The 22,517-nt window shown below is 39.8% G+C and overlaps 1 protein-coding gene across 3 annotated transcripts in view; it reads left to right on the forward strand.

Moving 5' to 3' along the window:
• LOC127804599 (tRNA threonylcarbamoyladenosine dehydratase) overlaps positions 1 to 22,517 on the forward strand; it is a 43,451-nt gene that overhangs the window by 13,058 nt on the left and 7,876 nt on the right. For 2 of the 3 annotated variants that reach the window (XR_008023689.1, XM_052341472.1), the window contains exons 4-5: positions 13,217 to 13,364; positions 22,130 to 22,342. Coding sequence is in view for 2 of the 3 variants with exons in the window: in XM_052341472.1 (XP_052197432.1) it covers positions 13,217 to 13,364; positions 22,130 to 22,342 (361 nt within the window). In the remaining variant the exon portion in view is untranslated. The remainder of the gene's footprint in view (positions 1 to 13,216; positions 13,365 to 22,129; positions 22,343 to 22,517) is intronic. The other variant, XM_052341473.1, reaches the window with a different exon arrangement.

The following is a 22,517-nucleotide window of genomic DNA, read 5'->3' on the forward strand; positions in this document are numbered from 1 at the left end:
GCACATAGCAGAAATAGGGCTTACTTTGTTGTCTCATGCTAACATGCTATTAAAATTTTGGGTTGAAGCTTTCCAAACAACTATCCATATTATCAAATTGCTTCCCTCCTCTTCTCTCAAATTTAAAATACCTTTTGAACTTCTCTATCACAAGCAATCTAATTATTTGATGCTGCAACATTTTGGTTGTGCTTGCTTTCCTTACCTACGCCCTTATAACAAGCACAAGGTTGCCTTTTATTCAACCTAGTGCATTTTCATTGGGTATGGTCATGTACAAGCAGGTTATAAATGTTTGCATCCTTCTGGTCGAATTTACATCTCTCGACATTTGCAATTTAATCTAGATGAGTTTCCATTTGATCTCTTATTCTCTTCTCCTACTACTTCTCAGCCTTGTACAAATGGATTTTCAACTCTCTTTTTCGAGTTTCTTTCTACTCCTGCTTCCTCTACAGTAGCACGACCTGTGTCTTATTCCTTATCAAACACTGCTTCCTCACAATCCACAGATTCTTCCTCTATTAATTCTTCTACTACTGTTGCCATTCCTTGGCCTTGTGCTAGACCTGCAGCCCGTACCACTAAACATACAATTGTACCTCTTTCTTCTATTCATCCTATACTTACTAGGTCCAAGGCCAAGTAGCTTTAGTTTACCTCTCCTCATGCCAATTCTCTAGTGCATAGTTCTGTTCATAGGCCTTTTTAGACTCATGATGGGTTAAGGCTATGAAGGAAGAGTTCACAGCCTTGCAGCATAATCACACTTGGGATTTGGTTCCATTTTCTGAGGATATGAACCTCATTGGCTGCATGTGGGTGTATAGGATTAAGTATAATCCTGATGGTTGGGACATACATCAAGTAGATGTTAATACTTCTTTTTTGAATGGAGATTTGACTAAGGAAGTTTATATGTCTCAGCCTGAGGGGTTTATTGATGCTCGGTATCCCTCACATGTGTGTAAGCTAAGGAAATCGCTCTATGGCCTTAAACAGGTGCCTCGAGCCTGGTCCACTAATTTGAGAGTTGCTTTGTAGTCAGGGGGGTTTGTAAAGGCTGTGTTTGATGCCTCACTGTTCATTAAACGTACTTCTCAGTTTGTGCTGTTTGTATTGGTGTATGTTGATGATGTATTGATCACCAGTTTTGATTCTATAGCCCTTGGAGTTTTATACATGATTTGGACACAAATTTTTCTCTAAAAACTCTAGGATCTGTTCATTACTTTCTAGGGTTTGAAGCTCACAGAAATCACACTGGGATTTATCTTACTCAGTTTAAATATGCTTTGGATTTGTTGAAGAAGGCAGGTATGCAAGACTGTAAACCATGTGATACCCCTATGAATTTTGTTGTGTCCTTAATTGATGAGGGTGATTCCTTTGACAATCCATCTCTATGCTGTACCACCATTGGCTCCTTACAATATTTTGACCTACACTAGGCCGGATATATCTTTTGCGGTCAATAAGCTCAGTCAATTTTTATCCTCTTCTAAACAACAACATTGCATAGCTTGTAAGAGGTGCTTAGGTATCTCAAGGGTACCCTTGGTCTAGGCCTATTTTTCTCACTAGCACCTATTGATTTACCATTGATTGTATATACTGATGCGGATCATGCTGGTTGTAAGGTTAGCATGCGGTCTACTAGTGGTGTTTGTGTGTTTCTTGGGCACAATTTGATAGTTTGGAGTTCAAGGAAGCAAACAGTGGTTGCCCAGTTAGTTGGAGAGGCTGAATATAGGGCTATTGCTCAAGAGGTGATTGAAATATTATGGCTGAAGTCTCTGTTTTCAGAACTGGGGTATCATTGTGGTCAAACACCAATAGTGTGGAGTGATAATATGGCTGGTAAAAGTATTGCTGAAATTTGGTGTTTCATTCTTGCACTAAATATATTGAGATTGATGTACACTTTGTGTGAGAAAAGGTTGAAAATGGTGAGGTTGAAATTCGGTATGTGCTTACTTTACATTAGTTAGCTGGCTTCTTCACTAAGAGATTGCCAAGGAGCAGGTTTTGATATTTGTGTGATAGATTTAATCTAAAGGAATCACCTATTCAAGCAGCCTCAGCTTCTCAAGCGTTTACAAAAAAGCAACTGGTCAGAAGGGATCTCAATTGAGGGGGAATGTGAAAGAAAATATTACATGAAGCTGCTATTTCTAGCTGTTAATATTGTATTTGATGTGTTGTTCTTTAATTATGTTATATTTGTTGCTGTATGGTGTAGTAAACAATCTTAGTCTTGTGCTTATGTTAGCGCCTCTGTTATGTTGGTGGTTTAGGCTCTTGCTGAGTATATATAATCAGCATAGCCTTATTTTGTATTATCTTTGGATCATTCTTATATTTGAGTAATATTAAGAGCTTTTGTTCCTTTTTCGTTTGTGCCCCAGCCTCTGCCTTAGCTTATCAGTCACACTACCAATGTTAAGGGCTTGGGGGGTTTCTTGGGATTGACTGGCTACTACCGGAGGTTTGTATAGGATTATGGAGTAATTAGCCATCCCCTCACTGAGTTTGATAATATTAGGAGTACTAGAATCCTCTCAATTTAATGCCAATCTCTCTCACTCTTGGTCGAAACCAGAAACAACAGCAGAAATAATAAATTGAAAAACAAGAACAGAAAAAAACGGAATTAAAAGAGTAAGAATGCACAAACCAAACAATCACAAGAGACACCAAGATTATTCTGGTTCGGATTGCACCAGTTGCAACCCTACATAGTACATCCAACGTCCAAACCCCCACAGAGCAGTTTTTCTTTTATTGATTAAATTGATAAGTACAATGGCAGCCCTTCTCTTTCTATACTTGAGTACAACAATCCCTCATTCCACAAGATTACAAAGCTACCTTTCTAGCCTTTCTCTCATAATGAAATTGCACCCAATAACAATAGAAATGAGAAGATGATTGATCACTTTCTATTCCATCCGAGTACAATCTTCTTGGAGATTACAAAGAACTTTCTTGGACACAAGTCTTTCCTCTCACACACTGCACTTCGAACATAGAGAATGAGAATGAATCATATTGCACACACACCCCATGCCTTCTATTTATAGAGTAGGTGGATATCCCAATGAAGACATAAACATATTTACAGATTAACCCCCCAACTATCACTAATTATAGATTGGGATATAAACTCTTATTTAATTCTTCATTGACCCTCAAATGTATTGTTTTTACTGATCTTCTTATCCTATACTCGAGATAATTTTTTAACAGAGTTGTTGAAAAATGAAGGGTTCAAATGGGGTTACAAGGCAGAGGAAACATTTGAGAAACTCAAGAAGGCAATGAGTGAAGTGCCAACCCTGGGGTTACCAGACTTCAATAAGCCTTTCATTTTGGAAACGGATGCAAGTGCTACTGGAATTGGGGCTGTCTTGATGCAGGAGGGTAGGCCTTTAGCATTCCACAATTAGGCCCTAGCCCCCTGATACTTGGGTTTGAGTATATATGAGGAGTTGTTGGCAATATTGATGGTAATGGACAAATGGAGACATTATTTGAAAGGGAGCTAATTTGTGATTAAGACGGACCATGAGTCTAAAATTTTTGTTACATCAAAAGTTATACACACAATTGCAAAGGAAGGGAATGGCCAAGCTTACGGATTTAGATTATGTTATATAGTATAGGAAGGGAAGGGAAGGGAGAATATAGCTACTGATGTACTGTCAAGATGTTTTGAAGAAGGAAGCTCAACCGCTATCACATCTGTTGTTCCAGATTCGTATCAAGATGTGACATCTAGCTATGGAATGGATATGAGCACTAAGGAGTTACTTGAGCAGTTAGTGATGGACCCCTTGGGTAAGCCCAAATACACCCTTACTAATGGCTTAATTAGATATCAAGGTTGGTTGGTAATAAGGGGTGATGATCAACTAAAGAGGAGGATTTTAGAGGCCTTACATGAGTCTCCCATAGGGGGGCATTCGGGTATAGTGAATACCTACCATAAGGTAAAACAACTTTTTCATTGGCTGGGATTAAAGAAGCTTGTGATGGAGTTTGTATTGAGCTGTGATATTTGTAAAAGATGCAAGTCTGAAACAATAGCCATCCCAGGTTTGTTACAATCATTTGCTATTCCAGGGCAGTCGTGGGAAAGCATATCCATGGACTTTATTGAAGGGGGAAGGGATTGCATAATGGTAGTGGTAGACCGGTTCACAAAGTATGCCCATTTTCTTTGCTTAACCCATCCTTACACTGCTCAAGAAGTGGCTAGGCTCGCCCCTAGGGCACAGGTCAAGTGGTTGGGCCATGAGAAGTTGGGATTCGCATCAGTAGGTTGTGGGTTCGATTCCTTGCCCTGCGCAGTGTCACAAAGCCTCCACCTGCGATTTACCTCCTCTACCGAAATCGAGGGCACGAGCGGCGGGGGACTGTGCAAGGGCGGTAATCCCAAAAAATGACTAGGCTCTTCTTATACCAGGTGGTGAAGTTCCATGGTACCCCTCAAGCAATAGTTTTTGACAGGGACAATTTTTACAAGTTTGCTATGGAAAGAGTTGATGATAATATTAGGGGTTAAATTGCACATGTCCACTGATGGTTAAACATAGAGAGTGAACTAGTGTTTGGAGACCTACCTACGTTGCACCTGCTTCCTATAGCCTAAGAGTTGGCACAAATGGTTAGCCCTGGCTCAATGGTGGTACAACTCCAACTACCATAGTACTATAAAGACGTCTACCTTTGAGGCTCTTTATGGTTACAAGCCACCCCTCTTACCAGCCCTAAACAATTCAACCACTGTGGCAGCCTTTTACACCTATCTGCAACATAGATCGCAGGCCTTGCAATTGTTAAAGATTGAATTGGCTACATCTAAGAACCGCATGAAGCAATTTGCAGACACAAGGAGGAGTGAACGGGAGTTTAAGGTTGGGGATGAAGTATACTTAAAACTCAAACCAAGGTACCTCAAAGCCTTATTGCAAGGACCCATTTCAAAATTGAGCCCTAGGTTCTATGGTCCTTTTCCAATTACTGCTAGAATTGGAAATGTTGCCTATTGGCTTCAATTACTTGAAGACTCCAAGATCCATCCAGTATTTCATGTCTCTTCTTAAGAAATCCGTGGGGACACAACAAGTGAGTTCTTCTTTGCCTACTATTCCTAATACAACCAACAGTATCATGGAACTAACAACCATAGTGGACTAGTGAGTCATCTATAAAGAAGGCGCCCCTATCACTCAAGTCCTTATCCAGTGGTCTAACCTTCATTCGGACAATAACACATAGGAGTACCTTCTGGATTTACTCTAGCAATTTCCTCAAGTTGCCAACCTTCTCTGAATTTCTTGAGGACAATAAATTTGTGAAGGGGAGGGCAATTGTTATGTACCATGTAGGGAGGTACCTTGTATGGGAAGGGCTATAGGCAATGAGTAGTTGTACTTGGATAGTTACAATAGTGAGGGCTTGTGCCTAGGGAGAGAGCTTATTTGATTGTACCACCTAGAACGTGGGGGCGGTTAGCAGCACATGGGCCGTTGGATCAGCATATATATACAAGCTGTCCACTCCTAATTGACAAATGAAATACTAGAATCTAGATATTTCTCTGAATTTCTCTCTCTGTCTTCTCTATCTCTCTCCGTTCTTGTTGATTCCCGTAGGATACATAGAGGAAAGGATAAGGATTAGGATTTGAAGCTAATCTAATATGTGGTTTTAAGAAATTGCTAAAATCGGTTTAGGATACTTTCTTAATTCTAGTTTAGGATATTTTCCTAAACTTTGTATAGGTAATCTTTTCTAATTTCAACTATTGTAATCTTTCCTATGTTGTAATTCCTCAACCCTATAACTAGGGCTGCATTGTTGTGTGTAAAACATGAATGAAGGTATTCCATTCTCACATGGTATCAGAACCTTTGCGATTAACCCGTGTTATCCTCTCATTTTGATCTAATCCCAATGTGCCTTCATTGCACCATATTGTCTCCTTTCATCCTACTTGTTTAGCCAAACGATCCTCCAATTATGTTAGAAATCTCTAAGACTACTCCGTCCATGGCAACGACAGAGGCTGTCTCATTCAATCAACCAATCGGAAATCCTCCTAACAGTGAGTTACAGGGAATGCATCATTCCTATTGACTAGATGGTAGGAACTACCTTCAATGGTCACATCTTGTAAGGACTTTCCTAAAAGGTCGAGGGATGATAACCCATTTAACTGAACCAACCCCCAAGACTTCAGATCCCACATTCATAGCATGGAATATTGAGGATTCAATGCTTAGTACCACTTATTTTTGTCTTAATCTCAAATATCACCAAAGCATCTTATACTTTAGAATAGGTACGCTTAATAGTTTCCCAAATATTGAGGATTCAATGATCATGTCCTGGCTTTGGAGTTCCATGCAACCTGAGGTAAGCAGAAATTACATGTTTTTATCTTTTGCAAAGGATATTTGGGAAACTATTAAGCGTACCTATTCTAAAGTATAAGATGCTTTGGTGATATTTGAGATTAAGACAAAAATAAGTGGTACTAAGCAAGGGTCATTAATGGTAATTGATTACTATAACAAGATGAATGGATATTGGCTTGAACTAGATCACTACTAGGATATTAAGATGGTGTGTAGCAAAGATGTAGTCACCCTTCATACTATACTTGAATGAGACAGGATTGTAGAGTTCTTGGCTGGTCTTAATGTCGAGTATGATCAGGTAAGAGTACAAGTTCTTCGAAGAGAAACTTCCATCTGTCAATGAAGTTTTTTCCATAATTCGGAGTGAGGAGTATCGAAGGATAGCTATGCTCAGTGAATCTAATTTTGAGGGATTAGCCCTGCTGACTAATAAAGGGGAAGGAACCAAATTCAAGTCTCAATAGGGGAAGTTTGACTTGCACCCACAATCACAAAACTGTGAAGGGTTATGTTGCACCTATGTAAGGAGCCAAAGCACACTTGGGAAACATGCTTTAAACTGCATGGGAAGGAGGCAATTTTGAGTAAGATGGGAGGTTTCAGGAGTTTATCATCTAAAAACCAAGCCTATCTCTCAAACAAGGAGTAGGAGGGAACCACCACAGATAAGGAAGATTCAGCTACCACATCTGACCTAAGTTAATTGAATGCCAATGAAATCAGTAAGCTCAAGAGTTTCCTGAGAACCATTCAAGATGAGACTTGCTCTCTAGCACAAACAAGTACTTGTTTTCACTCTTGAGTCTTTTATTGCCTCACAAATCAATAGGAATGATTTGTGGATTCTAGACTCAGGGGCTATTGACCATATGTTCTATGAGCTAAATGTATTTGAAACCTATAAGCTGCTAGGAACTTCCAAAAGAATCATCATAGGCAATGGAAACTCAATTCTTATAACCGGTCAGGGCAGGGTAACCCTTAGTCTTGTTCTTCCTATAAAACAGGTTCTGCATGTACCTAAGCTATCTACCAATTTGACTTTTGTCCATCAGCTCACTAAAGATTTTAATTGTCGTGTTATTTTTTCTCCTCATACATGTGAATTTTAGGCACTGGACACGGGGAAGATGATTGGTGCTACTAAGGAGCAGAATGAGCTGTATTACTTGAAGAGGGATAGTGTTTTTCCTAAAGGGGATCATCCTATGCTTGCCTGTTCATCTCAGTCTACTTCTACTCTCACTAACATATGGCTTCAGCACTTTTGCCTTGGCCATCCTCCTTTTACTTTGTTGAAAACTATGTTTCCTTTTGTATTCAAGGATTTAAGTGTTAGTAATCTTCATTGTGATGTGTGTGAAATGTCCAAGCATCACCGAATGTCTTATCCCATTAGTAATAAATTATCCTCTATTCCTTTTTCATTAATCCACTTTGATGTTTGGAGACCATCTAGGATTCCTAATTGTTTTGGAGCTAAATGGTTCATATATTTCATTGATGATTGTATTCGGATGACTTAGGTGTATCTTTTGAAGGATAAGGTTGCTATTAGTATTGTTTTCCCGCTCTTTCATAAAATGATCTCTACTCAATTTGGCTCTCTAATTAGAAAATTTTGTACTGTAATGCAAGGGATTACTTTAATCCATACTTGCATCAGTTTTTCTAGCAAATAGGAATTGTTCATGAGTCTTCCTGTATTGATACCCCTCAACAAAATGGATTGGCCGAACGAAAAATGAGCCATCTCTTCAATGTTACTAGGGCCCTTCTCGATCATCATCATGTTCCTAAACATTTATGGGGAGGAGCAGTCTTAACAACAACCTACTTAATCAACTGGGTTCCATCTAAACTCCTAAACCATCAAAGTCCTTTCAATGTTTATCTTCGTACTTTCTTGGTATTGATCTCCATACTCCTTTTCCTCTTAGAGTCTTTGGCTACATGTCATTTGTTCATATTCCAAAGCATCACTAGGATAAACTTGATCCTAGGGCCCTTAAGTGTATCCTTTTTGGCTATTCTCCTATCCGAAAAGGGTTACAAATGTTATCATCCTTCATCTAGAAAGTTCTGTGTGTCTAAGGATGTTACCTTTGTTGAATCTCAATCCTTTTTTGTGTCCTCTAGTCTTGGTCACTAGGGGGAGAATATATAATGTGGTGACCAAGTTGTTCTTCCTAGTGTTCTAAAAGGCGGCCTAGGCGTTAGGTGGCCTTTGGCCGTTGTGAATACAGGCAAATTGGCACCCTAGGTGTTTGGTCCAATCAATCAGGCCCAATCGACGCCTAGGTGGTGCCTAACAGCCTGTGACGCCTAATTTTCGAAGACTTACAAACTTACCTTGGCCTTAATTTCTCTCTTGGCCTTGATTTGTGTGTTTGGATTTGTGTTCGGTATTTTCCCTTGGCCGTAATTTTTCTCTCTCGTCATCGCCGCCGCCGCTAATCGTCTCTTCGATTTCTCTCTCGTGGCGGCGGATTTCTGTTGCCGACCGGGTGGGGGCGTTGGCGGTCCGAGCGGTGTTGGCGCGGGGCAGCAGTGCAATCGGTGGATGCGGGTTTGAGAGAGAGAGAGAGAGAGAGAGAATACTAAAATAGTAAAAGAATGAAAAAAATAAAAAATAAAATAAAATTTTCTATAAACCCTGCCCTTCTCTACAAATAGCATATTGCTATGAATTCTAAAGCCATTCTCTACAAGTAGCATATTCTTATGTATTCTAAACCATTTTCTACAATTACCCAAGCATATTTCCTAGGCCCGCCTAGGCCCCAGGCTAGCGCCCAACTAGCGTTTAGCGTGTTTTAAAACACTGGTTCTTCCCAGCTTAGATTTGGTTCCTATGAGATTCAGTGAGACAGAAGTAGTTGCTCAATCTGACTCATCTGCTCACTCACGTAGCTCAAGTGAGCAGGACTCACCTAACCAAGCAGAGCAGCCATTGACTGTGCTGCCATCTCCTTGGTAAGGTTTAAAGGCTCTTCCTATGTGTTCAAGAGAAGATCACAGCTTATTTTGCATCCTTAGCCTAGATTAATATCAGTTTCCAGCTCAGGTACTGAAGTCACTCATCCCTTGATTCCTTCTAACTCTGTTCCTAATGACTTGGATCTCCCTATTGTTGTTAGAAAATGGGTTAGAAGTTGTACTCAACATCCATTGGCTAATTATATTTCCTGTCATTGTCTTCCCCAAAAGCACAAAAGCTTCCTAACTTCTATAGATTCCATTGTGATCCCTAAGATAGTTGACGAGGCTTTAAAAGATTAGAATTGGAAGCAAGCTATGCAAGAGGAGATGAGAGCTTTGGAGAAGAATCAGACTCGGGAACTAGTGCTTAGACCAAAGGGGGTTATTTTAGTGGATTGTAGGTGGATTTTTAACTTGAAATACAATGCAGATGGTACATTAGAAAGATATGAGGCTCGCTTAGTGGCTAAAGGCTGCATTCAAATATATGAAATTGATTATGTAGAGACCTTTGCACCTGTAGCAAAGATGACAGCAGTTCGAATACTCTTACCTCTAGCAGCATGCTATGGGTGGTAGTTATAGCAACTTGATGTGAATAATGCTTTTCTTCATGGGATTTAGAGAAAGAAGTGTACATGGAACCACCACTAGGATTCAATAAAGGAGATTCAGGTAAAATATGTAAACTTAAAAAGGCACTCTATGGCCTTAAGCAATCACTGAGGGCTTGATTTGATAGATTCTCTAAGGCAATGAGACACATGGGATATCACCAAAGCAGGGAAGATCATACACTATTCATTAAGACTCAATGAAGAAGAAGGCGACAACTTTACTGGTTTATATGGATGATATAATTGTTACAGGTAATGATATTGAAGAATAGAGAGTCTTGAAAGAAAGTCTAGCCCAAATTTTTGAGATTAAGGATCTTGGTATACTCGAGTACTTTCTGGGAATAGAAGTGGCCTATTATAAGGCAGGTATTTTTTTGTTTTAACACAAGTGTACCCTGGATTTGTCAAAGGAAACAAGTCTTTGATAGAGCTCGTCCTCTTTGATTGAATTTAGCCAAATCTGTAGGAAACAAAACTCCTAATTACAGTTGGGTTTGCAACCTCTATAAAAGAAAACGATTACAAATTCAAAGAAGAAAACAATAGATGTTGACCGATTTGAGAGGGCCGTCTTCTCTCCCAAAAATCCTTTCAATTTCTCCACATGCTTCTCTCTCTTTCTCTCCTCCCTTTTATACCTACTCCTTTGCTCGTTCCAGCCTCATGCCTGATTATTTCCCTCTAACTAGCTTATAACTCTTTTACCCTTGAGTTATTTTACTTGGTTGCCCCCCCCCCCCCCCCCCCCTACTTTTCCCCTCATTCTTTCTTCTTTGATAAGTTTATTTAATGGGAGTCTTAACAGTCTTCTAGGAGGCAAAGGAGTTGGCACCCCTGTAGAGCCTAACATTAAATTTGTAGAAAATCCTAAATAATCAACCGGTGATAAGGGGAGATATCAGAGATTGGTAAGTTGTTTGATCTATCTCTCACATACCAGACCAGACATTGCATTTTCTGTCAGCCTAGTAAGCCAATTTATGCATAGTTGAATCGAGGAACACATGTAGGCAACAGTGTTCTAAAATGCACTAGGTGCTAGTCGGGCGCCTAGGACCTAGCGCTTAGGTGGGGCCTAGGAAAACTATTGTTTTTTAAATTAAAATTCATATTATCCCAAATGCACATACAAAAATTTATATATATAATATATATAAATCTTCCTCTCTCTCTCTCTCTATATATATATATATATATATATATAGCCTGCAAAATGCAAACAGAACGACAATGAAGAGACGATGACGAAGATGGGTTGGTTTGGGTTCGGAGAAGAGAACGACGACAGGATCGATTTGGAGAGGAGAACAACAACGGGTTGGAGACTTGCATAGTGGCGAAGGGAGAAGAGAACGATTTAGCTGCGGTGTGGCGACGAGGGAAAGAGACGACGGATATAGGTTGTAGCGGTAGCGATGAAGGGGGAAAAGTGAGGAGAATTAGGGATTTCTTTGAGGAGAAGGTTGAAGTATCACGTGAAGTAGGGAAAGGGGGCGATTTCCAAAACGATGCCCGCAAAAAAGTCAAGCGACCCAGGCGGCTAGGCATCGATTGGGTCTGATTAATTGGGCCCGACGCCTAGGAGATCGACTTCCTTGTATTCATTGCGGCCAGGGGCCGCCTAATGCCTTGGCTACCGCCTAGGCCGTGTTTTAGAACATTGGCAGGCAGTAAAAAGGATCCTATCCTATTTGAAAACAACACCGGGCAAGGGAATTTTGTTTAGGTCAGGACAAGATTTGGATATTAGAGGTTACACAGATGCGGATTATGCATGTTCCCTAGCTGATAAATGGTCTACAATTGGATATTGTGTGTTCTTAGGAGGGAATTTGGTGTCTTGGTGAAGTAAGAAGCAGAATATTGTGACTAGGTTTAGTGTTGAAGTAGAATTCAGGGTCATGACACTCGGTCTATGTGAATTGTTATGGCTAAGGATTGTTCTAGAGGATCTAAAAGTCACTACCAATGGACCAATCAAGTTATTTTGTGATAACCAATCGGTTATTAGTATTGTACATAATCTTGTGCAGTATGACAGGACAAAGCATATAGAGATGTACCGGCATTTTATAAAGGAGAAGTTGGAAGTAGATCTGATTCATATCCCCTATATTCCCTCTGGAAAACAATTGGCTGATCTACTGACAAAGGGGCTGGCTGTTAGAAGGTTTGAAGACTTGGTATGCAAACTGGGAATGATAGATATTCATTCACTAGTTTGAGGGGGAGTGTTGATTCCCGTAGGATACACAAAAGAAAGGATAAAGAAGGATTAGGATTTGAAGTTGATCTAACATGTGTGTTTTTTAGAAATTGCTAAAATCAGTTTAGGATACTTTCTTAATTCTAGTTTAGGATATTTTCCTGAACTTTGTATAGGTAATCTTTTCTAATTTCAACTATTGTAATCTTTCCTATGTTGTAATTCCTCAACCCTATAACTAGGGCTGTATTGTTGTGTGTAAAATATGAATGAAAGTATTCCATTCTCACAGTTCTCTATTCTTCTAATTCCCCCTAAGTAGTTCTAATTCTCCCTCCTTTAAAATCCCTCATTGTGATTGGTGAGAGCCTTGGTCAGATCCTTTGGGAGCTGACATTTTAGTTCTTAATGTTCGACAGAATTCTATAACTTCATAAATATATGCGTGTTTGTGTGTGTGTGTGTGAGAGAGAGAGAGTGCATGAAGAAAATATGTGCATATTCATTTAAATTTGGGTTCCTACCAGTTAATTAATTCTCATGATGTAATAATGCAAAGAAGTTAAACTGCATTCCATTTGGGTGATAGCTGTGTTAAGTTTTTTATTTGTTAAGCTGTGATAGTGATGTTAAATTTTATAAGCATTTTGTATGGAAAAGGCATTCTGATGTTTGCATGGCTTCAACCTTTATTCTGTGTAAAGAATTTCCTTTTGGATTTAACTTATATTGAAATCATTATTGGAGGCTGTAGAGTGTAGACCTTTGCATTAGTTGTCTTATTTATTATTTATACGCTTATGAATATGTAGACATACTAGGAGCAGACATGCCTGTTTCTGTTGAGGGAGATAGGTTTGAACTGTAATTTTTTGATTTTCACACTTCCAACCCAACTAGTGCGAGGCTTAATTACTGTAATTTACCTTTGTTTTATGACCACATTTTGAGTATGACTTGTCTGTTTCTCATATTGTTAGGAATATTCAGTTCTTTGGCATTGAGTCCCAGCAAAAAGTGTCCGCATCATATGTTGTTGTCATTGGTCTTGGAGGGGTTGGGAGTCATGCAGCATCCATGCTATTGAGATCAGGAGTTGGCAAGCTTCTTCTTGTGGATTTTGACCAGGTATTTCCCTATGGAGCATGGAATCTTGATATTTATATGACATTGTCTATCTCTATGCTGACGACCCATTTTGAAGGCTATAGATCAGTTTTGGTGCCTTATGCGCCCCCCCCCCCCCCCAAATGACTTTTGGAGCGTGTCTTTGAAGCACTTTAGCGAATATAGAGGCAGATTATATCTTGTGATGCAAAACATCCTGGTCTAGGTTGGTAGAAAATATCTAGGCTTAGGGAAGTGTGGTATCCTTTGGGATGAAATAATAAGACTTAAATCTAGCCTAGTGTAAAAATGTGAACATTCTTAAGGAATTTATTTAAGGATTATGTGATACTTTTATTTGTGGAAAGTATTTACAACAACAACAATCGTAAGGCTTAATCCCATTAGGTGGGGTTGGCTACCTGATTTTAGACCTCCACCCATCTCTACCCAAATTTTGGAAATTATTTAAGCCTTTTTTTTCTATATACATGATTGTATTCCAATGTATTCTTGAAAAAAGAAAGCGGTAGTTCATTTGAATATGCGAATCAAAAATCAAGATCGTGATGAGGCTTTCTTTCCTTAAATCCCCTCTAGCTGCAATCCATAGCTCTTTTTGAGGCATCGAGGAAGCCAAACATGGGTCTAAAATGTTATGTAGACCAGGGGATTCTCTTACTCCTTGTATCTTGCATAAAGAATTGTTACAAGGGCAGCCTCGCTGATATGTTACTGTTGAAATCATTGTACATCAATTTAGATGGACATTTTTTATTGTAACACGAGGTTGATTCCCTGGATGAAGAAGGTGCAGCAATTCATCAACACCTGATAGGTCCAAGCTGTAAGAGAGTGAGGTTGCAACACGTAGTAGGAGACAAAAGAATACAAGAACATAGAGAAGAAGAGATTATGGTTATAGCCATTTTACAGAACTCTTGTAATCGTCTTAATTGGGCATGATGATTATTTGTTAATAGTGTTCCTTATGAAGCATCAATATATGTGTTGGTGGACTAGGTTATTGGCAGTAGTTGTAGACCCAAGGTTTATTTGTCAAAATGTTGAGGTGACGTAGTTTCCAAGTCATAGAATAATCAGGCATGAGATATTCATATTTTGGTTATTGCATGACAATTTTCTATAACATGTCGTCCTGAGCATGTTAAACCAGGTGAGGGAAGTATCATATAGAAGAGTTTCGTGTACAATTGTATGTTAATCTTGGCCTAGTAGCCATACTACTTGTTACCAAATGTCAATTGTATAGCAAGAGAAAATGTTGACAATCCATGAGTAATTTTCCACCAAGGAGCTGGTGCGATGTGATGCATAATTGCATATAATATTTATTCTTCCTGGGATAGGACTCCATGTCACCTATCTTGAACAATACCAATGAGGGTTGTACCCATTGGTTTTTTCTTGTCTTACAGATAAATTCGTCTCATACATTAATGAGTAGACGTCTCGCATTGAGCTGATTGCAAAATGGTGAAATACAAATATTTCATTGTTAATTTGAGCAAATTGAACTTTCTCTAATATTGCATTTTTCGTTTTCTCCTTTTGAAATTCCTTTGGTGCTCGATTTAGTATTTTAGGGTAATATCTATATAATAAAACACAATGGTTTTTGAAAATATCTCAAGAGAAAGACATTTTAATGGCTTGGATCAACTTCTGAAGATTTGATGGCTGTGATTAAAAATTTTCCCGCCCAAATTCAGGCAGTCATCTTCCACCCATAGCGCAACCACCCACACATACATATATATATATATATATATATACACACATTCACATCATAGCGCAGCCACCCAGCCACACACACACACACACATATATATATATATACACACTCACATCTATATACACTCGGCTATATACACAGGCACACACACACCATCTTCCACCCATAGCGCAGCCACCCACACATACATATATATATGTACACATTCACATCACAGTGCAGCCAGCCACCCACATATATATACACACACACTCTCACATCTATATACACAGGCACACACTCACATACATCTATATACACACTCACAACGTAACCGCCCACACACAACCGATTCTCTCTTTATATACACACTCACAAGTAGTGGGCGAGGGAGTTGAAGGCCGAACGGTGGCCGGTGGTGGACGATGCAGCGGCTGGGTGCGACAATTGGAGGCGCGGCCGATGGTGGTCAGACGATGCAGCAGTAGGGTCGAACGGCGATGGCGGTTCGTGCGCGCAGGGTTGAACGGCGATGGTGGCTCGCGGCGACGTGTCACAACTCATGGGTAGCGAGAAGGGCATTGTTGTAATAAGGTTGTAGTAGTTAGTATGAGGTATTTTGTGAGTTGTTAGGAGCACATGGGTGCTATTTTCCAGATTTCAGTTACTATTAAATAGCTTATAAATAGGCCCTAAAATGTAGAGAAATGTATGTTGATGAATGAAGTGATTCATATCTCCCTAATTCTCTCTCTCTTGTTTCCTCTCTAATCTCTCCCTCTAACTCTCTCTTTGAATTCTCTCTCCCTCCTTTAATTCTATCATCTTGTTTCGCTCCCAAATTCCAATCACAACCCTAGGTAACCCTAGGTATGTGACAAATGGTATCAGAGCCAATCATTCCTCGGCTGTGATTATGGAGACTTTAATAGCTGAATTCAGATTCGATTCTTGAAAGGCGGTGATTAGGAAGTTCTTGGCAGTTAGCTAGGGCGATTCAGGCATTTAATTCCGACGAGCTAGGCGATTTCCGTTGCTTCAGGCACGTACAATTTGGCTTGGAATTGAATTGGAATTGAGAGGCGAAGTCGTGCGAAGCGCGAAGCAGACATCGGCTCGGTATTGAAGGCGACATTGGCCAAGATAGTTCCGATAGTGATCGGACTTATATGTTGAAGGCGACGCTCCTTAGCAAGGAGACCTAGGCATCCGATCCTAATCCTAGCCGCAATCTGGAATCGGCGTTAAAACTCAAGTGTCCTTGATTGCGTCCCAGATCTGGTCGTTGCAGGTGACCAGGGCGAGAAGGAAGGCACGACTGAAGTAGACTAAGGCATCAGAGAGAAGCAGATTGGAGTGATCGGAGGCTACAGCGATCGCGATCGAGTCCAAGCAATCTCGAATCCGCTGTGAATCGGACACAGAACAGGAGGATTGGATCGGCATTGCGGCCATAGGCTATTGCTCTCAGTGACGAAGTCAAATCAGGTAAGGAGGAGTTACGCAGCGGAAGTGGCTTCAAAAGCAAGACGATGGACGGTGATTGGGTGGCGATAGTGACTCCAAGAAGATTGAAGCAAAGCTAGTGGTTCTCCAGGCCTTGGATGGTGATCGGGTGAGAGAAGAAGGCATCGAATCCAAAGAGAAGGAAGTTGACTCGAAGGTAGAAGAGATGAACTAAAATTGAGCGGGCTAGGCACTCCAACCCAGCGACTGCGGCAAGGCATAATTGAACACGGATTGGAAGGCGTAGTTGAGCCAAGCAAGTTCGGATTTGAAAAGCGAAGCCGAGCAAAGCAACTTCGGCCTGGGAGTGAAGACAACGCAGGCCGAAAGAATTCCAACGGGATATCGAGCGGAATTAGGAGGCAAATCAAGAGCAGCAAATTTCGGGAATTTCGGAGACGGTGGCCGATCCAAGAATTTAGCGAAATCCTAAGCAGCGGTCGGTGAATGGGTGAGACGAAGGTGATCCTTGAATCACTTTGATTCCGACAAACTCACTGCATGTGGTTGAGGCGAGAAGGCAGGCGTGGTTAGGAGCGGAAATTCAGGTCTAGGTCACTGCATGTGACCAAGTCGTGAAAGAAGGTGCTATTAGAAAATGGTACAGGGGTGAATTTCGGCGATTTGGAGGAATTACAACGAGCGGAATGATACTTCTCTGTTATTAATTTCTAGCGGTGATTTTCGTTTGAGATATAGAGGCGACTTTGAAGTACTGCAATGGAACTGATCATTCCTCAACTGTGAGCCAGGCAGCTCCGAAAGCAATATTAGTAGTGATCAGTTGCAGTATGGCGAAGCAGTGACCGAGGCAAAATAGGTTGCTGAATTTATGTTCCAGTGAATTTAGATTGGCTGAACTTGAAGCTGCTAAGGTTGCGGATTTGGAAGCGATCGATTATCAATAGGTCTTGGTGATTTATCAAAGCAATTTTAGTGACTGAATTCTGGTGGGTTTGGAGTACCGAAATAAGTTTTCGGAGTGGTCTTTGGAAGCAGATTAAGAGGCTGTTGCAGGGTGTAATTTCAAAGAATTGAACTGAGGAGATGGCTGAAAGACTAATTGCTGCAACAAAGGAAATTAAGGACCTCCGTAGGCAGCTGGATGATTCTTTGATCCTGCGTTCATATAAATTTCAGACTACTAATCGGACTTTGTTGACTTCAATTCCAAGTGCTGATTTGCCCATTCTTGCTCCATTGGCTATTCCGGTGTTTGACAGGGATAGGCCAAAATGGTGGATTCGGCAATGTGAACGAGTGTTCTACTAACACCGAGTGGCTGAAAAGGAGAAGGTAAAAATGGCTGCAACTAATCTAAGTGGAATTCCATACATTTGGTTCCAGAATTGGAGCTGGGGAAGGGTGGAATTGAGCTGGCCGCAATTTGTAATTGACTTGAGTAACCGGTTTGGAGAAAGGACCAAAACCTATACGATCAATGGAGCTTCTAAGGCTGTTAATTTGGAGATGTAAGAAGCTGATGAGGAAGAAAAAGAAGCAGTAGAAGGGATCGAAGAATTGGGGGATGGCAGTCCAACAATTGGCAGCATCTCAAGCACTCTCACTAGTACTGAAAATCCAGCCGCTAAGATCCTCAATATGACACCGTTGGAGGAGGTAACTGTTGAGGATAAAGCTGAGATGTTAGCTAACAGTCCGGGAGCCAAAGATCTTGGAATGGAAACGCCCACAACAGCCTTAGATTGTGGAGATTTTAAATCTATTTCCCTAGAAAGAATAGGAATGGAAGGAGTGGCTGAATTACCTACTCTGAATCAGGTAACTCCAACTGGGAAATTAGTCAATTGGAGGGAAATTTGTGCCTTCATCGAAATGGATAACCAATGGAGGGCAGTTCAAGAATGGTTAGAGGTCAAGGGAGGATGCTTGCATGAAATTGATTACACTAAAACCTTCCAGCAGTATGTTTCTGATTTAGAGCAATGGAGGATGCAGAAGGATAAAGTGAAACAAGATGAAAGGAAGAAAAAGAAGGGATTCTTTGTTGAAGGAACCGAGACCCTTGTTGTTTTGCTTACTCATGTTTCCATTGGTGTGGTAGCAAGACATACTACTATTGTTGCTGAGGAGATGGAAAAAAGAAAGCAAAAGAGAAGGGAAAAAACAAGATAAAAAGAAGAAAAAGCGAAGAAGAAACCAATGGGTGAGGACGGGCATTGGATGAAGAAACAATGACTTGGTTGTAATAAGTTTCTTGGGGACAAGAAACCTTTCAAGGGGAGGGGAATGTCACAACTCATGGGTAGCGAGAAGGGCATTATTGTAATAAGGTTGTAGTAGTTAGTAGGAGGTATTTTGTGAGTTGTTAGGAGCACATGGGTTCTATTTTCCAGATTTCAGTTACTATTGAATAGCTTATAAATAGGCCATAAAATATAGAGAAATGTATGTTGATGAATGAAGTGATTCATATCTCCCTAATTCTCTCTCTCTTGTTTCCTCTTTAATCTCTCCCTCTAACTCTCTCTTTGAATTCTCTCTCCCTCCTTTAATTCTATCATCCTGTTTCGCTCCCAAATTCCAATCACAACCCTAGGTATGTGACACGGCGAACGGCTGATTGCGGTGATGGGGCGGTGACTGAGGACGACCGGCGGAGGCTGCGCGGGCGATGGCCAGTGCTGTGCGTTGCGTTGCAGGAAGAAGATGAAGGGAGAAGGAGAAAAAAATAAAAGAAAAATGTATTTTTTAATTAATACATTGCTGTGCACGGACTCCAAATTAATGTATTGGATTAATTAAATGTATTTTTTATGTGTGTGTATATTTATGTATTCTATGTATGTAATATATATTCCTTGTGTGTAACTCCATTTCATATATTTCGTGTAACTCTTTTTTTGTGTGGGTATGTATCACGTAAACTGTCAATCAAATTTTATGATAGAATATGTTGAGCTATCATTTATCATTTAGAACAATTGTAAATAACTAAAAATAACCTTATTTTTTTATTTCTGTAGGATGATTTTTCTATTTTTTGATTTTTGATTTTAAAATATCACTATATTCTATGAAATTTTTCGTAATTATCTGTTATCATATACTTTAAAAACTTCAAACCCAAAACCAAACAAATCCTTTGCCAGAAGCCCTCTTAATCCAATAGAAAAATATTCAATTTATTATGTAACCAAAATATATCACGCAAACTATCAATCAAATTTTATGATGGAATTTGTTAGTGATGAAGCAAAGAAAATGAGTATGACATTGAGTTCAGCTATGATTTACTATTTAATAAAAAATTAAATTTATCATATAAGATGATTGTAAATAACTAAAAATAATCTCTTCATAAAATAAAGATAAAATTAAATATAAAAAAACCCTCATAATTTCTATAGGACGATTCCTCTATTTTTTGATTTTTTATTTCAAATTTAAAATGTCACTATTTTATGTTAAACTTCATAAAATTATTATTATAATTATCATCTATATAGTAAAGCAAAAGAATATTTAAAAATATGTAAAATATTTCAGAGACACATTTCAATGCCTGAGATGAATTTTAAATATATATCAATGGTTGAAATGAATGATGTTCCCATCCATTCACTCCCACATGCACTACCTCTCTCTCTCTCCTCCTTTGTCTCTCTCTCTCTCATAGATCCACTCACCCACCCCTCACTCACTTCCTCTCTCTTTCTCTCTCTCACAAACCCACCCACCCACCCCTCACTCACTTCCTCTCTCTTTCTCTCTCTCACAAACCCACCCACCCATGCCATTGGTGGGTGCGATGACGGTGGTGGGAAGGGAGGGCCGGCGGGTGCGATAATCACTCACTCCCTCACTCATTGCTTCACTCCCTCTCCCTCTTTCTTTCTCTCTCTCATAGACCCACCCACCCATGCCATCGGCAGGTGCAACGGCGATGGGGGAAGGGAGGGTCGACGACAGGTGGGGGGTCGGTGAGTGTGATGGCGGTGAGGGGGGCGGGAGGGACGACGGCATATGGGGGTCGACAGGTGCGACAACCACCCACTCCCTCATTCATTGCCTCTTTCCCCTCCTCTATTGCACCGTTTCTCCTATTCCCTCACTCACTGCCTCTCCCCCTCTCTTTTTCTTTCTCTCACAAACCCACCCACCCATGCCATTGGCGGGTGCCGACAGTTGGGGGGGGGGGAGGAAGGGTCGACAGCTGGTGGGGGGGCCGGCGGATGGGGGCGAAGCATTGCGAGGGATGGCAGGGGGGCGATAGAGGTCCGAGATGACCCACGGGCCCCCAACCGGCCGTTGTCGGGGGCTCCAAGGGTCCCCGACGACGATTGGTATGTATTGTTTGATATTTAATTTTTAATTTAATTTATTCAGATTGTAGAGCACTTACTAATGTGCTTTATTATATAGATTTAGTAATTTTTTTATTATAAAATGTTAACAAATATATAATAACTTTAATTTTTGTTTTTTGTTCAGTATTTACAATTTTTTTTGCAATATAAGTGAACATTATTGCATTTTAATCTTAATATTATTTACACCGTGCCTTTAGGCACGGTATACGCTAGTAGTACTATATAAGGTAATAAAATTAGTTTTGAGCTATGCCATTGTTTCCCATTTGCATTGACCATGAGGTCATAGTTTAAGAACTGTTTGGCATCATGGGGAGTGATATTGTTTTTCAGTTTAAGTTATATTGTATATGATGTTGGCTTCATGGGTGTGTGTACTTTAGACAGTTTTTACTTGGTGAATTGTTCATGTGTGGTTTAAATCCTTCAGATGGCTTAATTGAATAATCTTGGTTAAAGAACCTCTTCCTCCATGGAAATCCTAAAGATTCATTGAGATCAGACTTAACATTTGTCCTCTCCATTGAATGTGGCTTGTAGAGGAGCTATTGTAACCAAGAGAAAGAAAAAAGGTTGGCGTCTAGTTCTTGATGTCCTATGCTGCATCTGTGCTGAACATAATAGAGGACCTTCCATGGATATGATGAGATAGATTTCTTTCCCTTTCATACAGTTGAGTCTTGGTGTTATTGACCTTTCTTTAATCAATTTTTGGGTTTTGTGGAGATTTTTGAGTATTTGCATGAAGGATTACGCTTGATACCAATACATAAATAACACCACACCTAGCCTTGTTTTATGTAGTCTGAAATATTTCAGATCCCTGTCTTGTGGACTCTGAAGATTCATTTTTATTGGAAATTTTTTGGCAAACCTGAAGTTATGGTTGTATGTATTTATGAATTTAACAAGGCACAAAAAAACTAGATATTAAACTTCCTTTCTGAGGTTAGGTCTTTTCTTCATGAGGGCTATTACACATATCTGCGCCAATTTTTTTTTTTTTTTTTTTTTCTATTTGTACAAGCAGGTGAGAAAATAAAATCATTTAGAGATTGATTGTTTTCCTAAATTCAAAGCAAACTTCTGCAATTTGGAAGCATATATATTTGGGTCGTGAGTGCTGAAGGGGGGCTGGTTGCGTGCTTTATGTTTTGCATCTTGTATCTTTTCTTTCATTCCTAACAACATTCGGTTGTTTGTGTGGAAAGGTGTCACTTTCATCTTTAAATCGACACGCTGTTGCAACAAGAGAGGATGTTGGTATCCCAAAAGCCATTTGCCTTAAAAAGCATTTCTCATCAATTTTCCCAGAATGCCATGTTGATGTGAAAGTGATGCTATATGATGCATCTTCTGAAGAAGAAATTCTCTCTGGCCACCCTGATTTTGTACTAGACTGCATTGATAACATAGACACCAAGGTACTATACTTATTGACTTGTTCTACTCTTTTAGCACATATTTTTTGTGGGCAGCAATTATTATATTGTAAATGGTTTGTAACAAAAAATGGTTTATAAATTTGTTACAACTTTCTAATATGTAAATGCTTTCTTTTCAAAATTTTGATGTGAGCTTGTGCTTATGTGTTGAGAG

This window comes from Diospyros lotus, chromosome 6 (genome assembly GCF_014633365.1).
Source record: "Diospyros lotus cultivar Yz01 chromosome 6, ASM1463336v1, whole genome shotgun sequence".
NCBI classification, from domain to species: domain Eukaryota; kingdom Viridiplantae; phylum Streptophyta; class Magnoliopsida; order Ericales; family Ebenaceae; genus Diospyros; species Diospyros lotus.